At 42.0% G+C, this 8,859-nt stretch overlaps 1 protein-coding gene across 1 annotated transcript in view; it reads right to left on the bottom strand.

Moving 5' to 3' along the window:
* LOC131721009 (adhesion G protein-coupled receptor A2-like) overlaps positions 1-8,554 on the bottom strand; it is a 93,438-nt gene extending 84,884 nt beyond the window's left edge. Inside the window, exon 1 of the mRNA XM_059013795.1 lies at positions 8,141-8,554. Coding sequence (XP_058869778.1) covers positions 8,141-8,397 — 257 coding nt within the window. The 5' untranslated portion in view covers positions 8,398-8,554. The remainder of the gene's footprint in view (positions 1-8,140) is intronic.
* Between the last annotated feature and the right edge of the window lie 305 nt (positions 8,555-8,859).

Here is an 8,859-nt window from a genome sequence, read left to right as displayed (position 1 = left end):
CTGCCTGCTGACCTCTCCAGCGGCCAGCTTACTTAATAAGATTATCATTTTCACGGATTGTGCAGCCAGCTTCATCAAGGGACGGTAACCGAGTCCATCCAGGTCTTGGAGATGGAGTGGTAAATGTACAACATATTATTAATTGAATAACTAAAGAAATAAATCAGAATGAAAACAGTTCTGGACGCTGCTGAGAGAGAAACGGCAAAACTGTTTCAATTCCTGAGTTCGGTTACCTATTATTAGGGACCTACCTAAATCGCGATTTCGCGGATTTCGCGGAAATCGTGAAATGGAGGGGTCACCGCGAAATTCACCTCTTAGGGGCCAAAGAATACAAACGAGTACGGAGAGAAAAAAAAATGGTTTAAATGAACTACTGCACACCGCAAGTGACGCAAACTACACATCTTCCTTCTGCAGATAGCTCTTTTTGATTCCTTCGCCGTCCCGTGTGCATTGCACTTAAGCAAAAAACAAACAAACAAAAAACATCCACAAGTAACATTTACAAAATAAATTCTACAAAGCAGTTAACGTTCTTGTTTACTATTCAAATGACAGTTTTAATCAGCCTATCAGTGCGTCTTTACTGCTTTTATGTGACCTGTACTGTGCAGGAGGGGGCGGGACAAAGGTGCTGCATTGTTTTGATTTAGGTTCTAAAATCTAATTTTCAGCATTGGAGGTAAAATAGTAGAAATGGACGACAAAGAAAGCAAAGTATATTTCGGCTGGTGATCGTTTCAAGATATTTCCCAGAGAAACTGTACATGCAGATGGAGGTAATTGTTTTGCACAACTTGTAATGTGTCTTTGGAGAAAATACAATCGACCGCTATTTAGGTTCAGAGTCACACATTAAACAAAAGGCTACTTCAGAGGCTGCTGAACAGAACGTAAAATAAACAGCTTTCAGAAACCAAACTGGAAAGTCAGCGCAGACAAAAAGTATTCCTGTCTGCAAGTTAAATCAGTACTAAAACGATCCAGCACAGCCACCTCGCTTCAACCTGCTGATTAGTTGTAATTTTAGACCCGAATAGCCACGTCTTCTTTGTTTTGACTCGGTACCAATAAAATCAATTATTGGATGGGACTAATAACATGACAACGAACGTGCTGCATACATTGACTTTATTAAAGGATGCCAGATGCCCTTGTGTAACCGAGTTTTTGGGCTGTTTCTAATCGATTTCCACATCTGTATAACTTGGCAAAGCTTTGCCTTAACTTCCAACCAATTCAGTGGATGCAGACGTGCAGTCTCAATGTAGGGCAAGTCACCAGTGCAGGGGGATGCTGCATGCTTGCCTTTAACAAATGACAGTACTGAAGCAAGTACCACTATTTTTAGGCTTTATAGTGCTCTGAAATACTGTCTACTTAGGTTTATTTAATGTTTAAACAGGTCCACGAAATGTCAGAGAAATCCTAATTTTATTCCGCAACATACCCGTGAAAAATACGTAAATTTACCGCGATTTAAGTAGAGCCCTACCTATTAGTTTTCATTCTGATTATTTGTTTAGGCTACAGCGTGTCCGTCAGCTCAACAAAGCCTGATAGGCTAGTGAATGTCAGTGCAGTGTTGATACCATAAAAAATGAGTGGTTGGGTTTGCTGTCAATTAACCCAAGTTTCTTTTTGGATCAGCTGTTCGTACATTTTTGTTTGTTTGTTTTTGTTTTAAAGGCACTGTAGTTATACAATGTAGTTAATGCAACTGTGTGCACAAGTCCCTCCTCCCCCGAACCCCCAGAAGATTAGGTACCATCGGCAGACCTGCGTCAGTCAGACGGTAATGAAATTAGTCAGGATTTGTGAAATTAAATAAAATGGTTTGCTTTGCTTTGAGCACCAAATGTTAGTTAACAAAAATGAACAACCATAAGTACGAATTAAATTATATACGTAAGTGCGCAGTTTATTTCAAACTTTCAAAACTTAATAACATAACCAAAGAGTGTCTAAGACCTTTCACCGTTATATTTGTCCTCGTGTGAGACTTTTTCAGTCAGCGAAAATATGTGCTAAAGACAGAGTGAATTTGAGCCTTGTTAAAATGGCAAAGACAGCTACGTTTGGAGTTTTTCTACAACAAAAATGCTAAACCACCAACGGCAGAGACATCAGCAGAAACCGAACGTGACTCTTCTGTAGTTCAGAATGTTATGAACAGCACAAGAGTGTGACGATCCTTCCATTTCAGGCGCTCAGGTTAGTGCAGGTGCAGCTGTCTGTCCATAAGAGACCCTTGCCTGTAAGTGTTGTTTGCAGCTCTCTTGATTGTGACAATCTGGCGTAGAACTGTTTGTGATGAAAGATCTGGTAATGTTAGAAAGCTAGCTTAATGTTTACATAAAAATGGTTAAAATCGGGCATCGGGTTTGAGCACAGTTTTTTTGGGGGAGCGGGGGGCGGGGCTGTGCCCCAGCAGTTTTTCAAGCCACGAGTCGCCAATGACTACAGTGGACCAGTTTACAAAGTACTGGCTGCTGCCAAATCAGCTGCCTACAACTACAGTACAATAAGAACCACGGGGCCAAGACAGAGTGTGATTGTGAAGCATGCCATGGTTGTTTTCTGTTTTCTGTTTTTGTCTTGCGTAGGTATTCACTTCAATTTAGACCACAAAGACTTCAGTTTACAAAAGCTCCCTTATTTTGAAAACTCAGTGTTGACAGGCATGCTGAAAGGGGATGTGGGGGGAGTGAGAGGAAACAGGGAGAGGGAGCGAGAGGAAACAGGGAGAGAGACAGAGAGGAGGCAGAGAGGAGACAGGGAGAGAGACAGAGAGGAGGCAGAGAGGAGACAGGGAGAGACAGAGAGGAGACAGGGGAGAGAGGAGACAGAGAGGAGGCAGAGGAGACAGGGAGAGAGACAGAGAGGAGGCAGAGAGGAGACAGGGAGAGACAGAGAGGAGACGGGAGAGAGGAGACAGAGAGGAGGCAGAGGAGACAGGGAGAGAGACAGAGAGGAGACAGGGAGAGAGAGGAGACAGGGAGAGAGACACAGGAGAGAGGAGACAGGGAGAGAGACAGAGAGGAGACAGGGGAGAGACAGAGAGGAGACAGGGGAGAGAGGAGACAGGGAGACACAGAGGAGACAGAGAGAGACAGAGAGGAGACAGGGAGAGAGAGGAGACAGGGAGAGAGACAGAGAGGAGACAAGGAGAGAGACAGAGAGGAGACAGGGGGGAGAGGAGACAGGGAGAGAGACACAGAGGAGACAAGGAGAGAGAGAGGAGACAGGGGAGAGAGGACACAGGGAGAGAGACACAGAGGAGACAAGGAGAGAGACAGAGAGGAGACAGGGGGAGAGACAGAGAGGAGACACGGGGAGAGAGGAGACAGGGAGAGAGAAAGAGAGGAGACAGGGGAGAGAGGAGACAGGGAGAGAGACAGAGAGGAGACAAGGAGAGAGACAGAGAGGAGACACAGGGAGAGAGAAAGAGAGGAGACAAGGAGAGAGACAGAGGAGACAGGGGAGAGAGGAGACAGGGAGAGAGACAGAGAGGAGACAAGGAGAGAGACAGAGGAGACGGGGAGAGAGGAGACAGAGAGAGACAGAGAGGAGACAAGGAGAGAGACAGAGAGGAGACACGGGGAGAGAGGAGACAGGGAGAGAGACAGAGAGGAGACAAGGAGAGAGACAGAGAGGAGACACAGGGAGAGAGAAAGAGAGGAGACGAGGAGAGAGACAGAGGAGACAGGGGAGAGAGGAGACAGGGAGAGAGAGACAGAGAGGAGACAAGGAGAGAGACAGAGGAGACACAGGGAGAGAGGAGACAGGGAGAGAGACAGAGAGGAGACAGGGGGAGGGAGCAAGAAGAGACAGGGAGAGGGGGAGATGGAGAAAAAAGGAGAGGAGAGAGAAGTAGGGGAAAACTGTGAGAGAGAGAGGGAGAAAACAGAGGGGAGGGAGTGATAGAGCGAACGACAGGATAAGTGGGATGGGGTGAGGAAAGGAGAGACAAAGAGAGAAGAGGAAGGGGAAGGGGAGGGGAAACAGTTTGTACTGTTTGTTTTTTCTTTTTCTTACAGTGAAATCTGAGAACACTTTTGATAAACAATTTAGCTGCCAGACTACAGCGAACAAAGTTATCACTCATGGCAATACTGCCCTACAATTACATGATACTGTGATCACTCCGCTGTGTTACGCTGTGAACCATACCAAAGTTTCAAAACTGCAACACAACAAATGCTTATCGTAAAAGTTTACCGGTACCTTAAAATGAAGGGCTATATAAGAACGATAAATACTGTAACCGATTAGAAAGCCTCTGTGTTGTTCTCCAAGTTGCTGCAGTTACACTGTAGATGCTATGATGAGTTACTATTAATGAGATACTGTTTTAGCAGACATATTTAATTACATAAACATTCATTTGAATGTTTTTGGAAGTAAAAATATAAATGCAAAGCTGCGTTGCATTTTTCTTTGTGAATGTGCTAAGTTAAAAAATAGCAATTCAAAAACTGTCAAAATCCCCCAAGGTGGCAAATCCGCTGAATTTAATACCAGCCACAATGTCCTGTTAGAAGTATGCTCCCGCCCCCTACAACATTTTGATTGACATTTAGTGATGTCATTTCCTCTCAGCCGAATTCAGAGTTTAGAATTCAGGCCAGCCCGAGGAGTGAAATCGGACGAGATAATCGGACCAGTTTTTTGGAGCCCGAAATGGAAACATAGGTGGGGTGGGGAAACTGGAGCACCTACCCGGGTTATGAGGTTCATAGAAACGAGTTAACTGAAAGCATGGCCTGCAAACTGATTTCTTCACCTGGTGTAGTACCAGATATCCGATCTAAAAATGTTTACACATTTGAGACCTACATAGTGAACGGATGTGTAATTGAGATTTATAAAATTATTTTATCAGCTACAATCACTTTAATATGAGACCACAATGGTGATTTCCTTATGCTAGGAGCATATTATTAGCTATCAAGTAAACCCACTCTCACATCAAACCACTAAACCTCTACAGGGGCAGGTGAAGAACTGGGGGGTAATCACAGCCAAGCCGACCATTATACCAGAAAAAATGTGTTTAATTTCTATCAGTGCAGCCAATCCAGGAAGACTGGGGCTGCAGTCAGGGCTGTGATTGTTCAACTGCTTTCATTTGAAGCCAACTTAATTAAGTGACAGTAACTTCAATGTAATTAATGTGTTGCCACAGCAAGAAGCTCATTTTAACAGAACACTGCTAATTGTAATTTTGATCAATGATGTGTTGGAATTGATGAAATTGGGAAATTGATTGGTATTGGACATTGTATTGGAAATGGTATTGGTATTGGAAATGGTATTGCAAATGGTATTGAATTTGGTATTAAATTGGTATTGGAAATGGTGTTGAATTGGTATTGGTATTTGTATTGGGAATGGTATTGGTATTGATATTGGAAATGGTATTGAATTGGTTTTGGAATTGGTATTGGAATTGGTATTGGAATTGGTATTGGAATTGGTATTAAATTGGTATTGGAAATGGTGTTGAATTGGTATTGGTATTTGTATTGGGAATGGTATTGGTATTGATATTGGAAATGGTATTGGAAATGGTATTGGTATTGGAATTGGTATTGGTATTGGAAATGGTGTTGAATTGGTATTGGTATTAGTATTGGTATTGGAAATGGTATTGGTATTGGAAATGGTATTGGAAATGGTATTGGGAATGGTATTGGAAATGGTATTGGAATGGTATTGGTATTGGAATTGGTATTGGTATTGGAAATGGTATTGGAATTGGTATTGGTATTGGTATTGGAAATGGTATTGGAATGGTATTGGGAATGGTATTGGAAATGGTATTGGAATGGTAATGGAATTGCCCCTGCCCGCTGTAGAAGGAAGGCTGTGTATCTAGAGCAGCTGCAAATATCTTCCTCTGACTCTTACCTCAATGACTTTGCTTCTTATCTGAGGATATATGGAAGTATCCATCTGTGTGTCGCACTTCACATTTATCTGGAAAACTGCTTATTACATTCTGATGAAAATTGGTATTAACAACACTCCATTCTCAGCTCTCCAGCATGTTAATTACCTGCACCTTAATAATAATAATGAGAGCTAGTCTAACACACTCCACTCTCAGCTCTCCAGCACTATCATTACCAAAAACATTGCATCCCTCCTAACAGATCCAACAACATTCCTGCAGCAATTATTCAAAACAATAAATTGCTGGCACAATATTGTCATGAGTGATGAATGTGGCAAATAGCTGTATTATTCAGTCGCTTCTGAGTCATGGAATTATAAAGCCTTCGAAGATCACTGACACTCTGCTCAGATTGGAGCCTGGATCCCAGATCAGATCCCTTTAATACAGCCGGCCCCTGAGGCAGCGTTGAGCGCTACAGCGAGTGTGGCATCATGCAGATTTAATGAGAGGGATGAGAATTGCCCTTGAAATATATTTCTAGAAACGTTGAGGTTTCCCCAGAGTTGAAATACTCAAGATAAATACAGCTTTGCTATTAAAATTATACTATAACTGTATTGGTATAAGAAAATGGTGTTTTTAAAAAGTATTTTCAGCTTTCATCCACTTACAATGTGCAGATGTAGCTTGAACCTCAAACCGCAGTGTATCGATGATAATGTAAATAACACCAAACTCCAGACAATGAGTCTCAAACTTGAAACGTGTTCCTGTTTACACAGGTAAGAACTCAACATTACTACGATGAACACCATAATGTTCGTTATGGTAATTGTTTATTTATTAGTTTAAAAATGTTTCGCAAGAGTGAGTTTTTGGAACATTGATAAATAGAGATGCAAGAGTCTGTGCAGTATATTTAAATGAGCGCAAGTCTAATCACTCCACTCTCAGCTCTCCAGCGCTGTCATTACCAGCACCTTAATAATAATGAGCACTAGTCTACAAACTCCACTCTCAGCTCTGCAGCGTTGACATTACCAGCACCTTAATAATAATGAGCACTAGTCTACACACTCCACTCTCAGCTCTCCAGCGCTGTCATTACCAGCACCTTAATAATAATGAGCGCTTGTCTAAACACTCCACTCTCAGCTCTCCAGCGCTGTCATTACCGTGTACCTCACATAAGTAGCTTGATAACTATAGCAGCAAGTCAAAGCTCAAGCAACATTTACCAATCTCATACCCCCCAAATCAACAGCACAAAAAACTATATTTTGTTATTTATCCTCAGAAAAGCACATGTGATAAACGTTTATTTATTTATGCATCATTTCTATATTTTTTAAAAAAGGTGTTAAGATCAAATAAAAACGAGATGCTTGCATATAGTATTCATACAATGAAGTCTGAAAGCTATCTGCAAATCACAACATTGCTTAAAATACAAGAACAAACGCAAATAAGTTGCTGTTGAAATTGCGAGCACTACCTTAACATAAATAAATAAAAATGAATACTAAAATAAATAAATACATAAATCAGTTCAGTTCAAGCAGGCATGACCTAGTTGGAGCATGCGCACAGTGTTTAGGTTCTACACAATAACCTAGCAACAGATGGTCCGAACATTAATAAAATTAAATGGACCGCGGGACTAAGTCAATTATCCAGCAGGTAGCGTGACAGCTGAGTGGGTCATTGTGTTTAATTAGAATCTAAACAGAACCACAATTAGCGGTCTCAAATTACAAGCTACATTTCTGAAACGTGTCTTTGACGTTTACGCGCTGTGGTGACATATTTAGGCTATGCCAGGTATGACAGGACGGCACTTTGAACGTTCACTGAATCATGTCACTGGAGGGGGCACGCTGTTACAACGAGGACTTCCGTTCCAAATGAGTGATTAATGCTAACGCTCCACGCGTGACATTTGAAATGTTTCCAAGTGCAGTCTTGTGTCCAGAACGGTACCATGCATACATGTATGGGGCTTGTCATCTGGTTAGAAGACTCCGTATTAAACACCAATTTTGCAAAGCTTGTGGTTTATTTTGTTTGCTTACTATTACGAAAAAGTGTGTGAGAGAGAGAGAATGAGAGAGAGAGAGAGGGAGAGAGAGAGAGAGAGAGGGAGAGAGAGAGAGATGTGTATTTATCTAGCCATGTGGAAAGGTGTGTCCCAAGTTCAAAGATAAAAACACCTCGCTTGTTTTGTGTACTTACAGAGTGACAGTCCGGTTTGGAAGCAGACTCGCCAGCGGTGGTTCTGTCAGGTCTTCCCCGCTGCAGATCACTTTTTTCCGGACAGCTGCAACGACGTGTCCCTGCTTGGAGCTCTCGTCCACGCAGATGCAGCGGCTTGTGGAGAGGTCCGGGCAGCTGCTGGCTCCCAGGGACCCCCACAAGAGCGCCCCGACCAAGAGGAAAAAGCGCCCCCAGAACGGCGACGGTAACGATGCCCCGCCGGTCACCCCCCGCATTATCCCGGTCGATCCCACCACAGCTGGCCCGAAATCAGCCCATACTCTCCCGGGTGCACTCCCGAGGCAGAGCCGCCGCTCGATAGTAGGAAACAGGAAGGGGTCTAATATGGAAATGAAATGGTTGATTTAACTTCTTCAGTCGTACAGTCTGGTCCCCTTCCCTCTCCAATATATATATATATATATATATATATATATATATATATATAGCCTAAATAAAATTGGGAAAGAATTACCCTAAATAATAATAATAATAATAATAATAATAATAATAATAATAATTTAATAAAATAGTATTGTTATAAAGTATTCAAATTCTTCAGATTTAATATACAGCGGGTATATGTGTTTTAGGTCAATTATTGCGCTTTGCACAGTATCAAACTAATAATAATATATCCAGTGCACAACTTTATCTTGATCTCAAAAATAGTTGTTTTTTGTTTTGTTTTTGTTGAA

Source organism: Acipenser ruthenus, chromosome 46 (genome assembly GCF_902713425.1).
Source record: "Acipenser ruthenus chromosome 46, fAciRut3.2 maternal haplotype, whole genome shotgun sequence".
Classification (NCBI taxonomy): domain Eukaryota; kingdom Metazoa; phylum Chordata; class Actinopteri; order Acipenseriformes; family Acipenseridae; genus Acipenser; species Acipenser ruthenus.
Note: the sequence above shows the minus strand (reverse complement) of the source record. Positions and strands in the feature narration are given on the sequence as shown.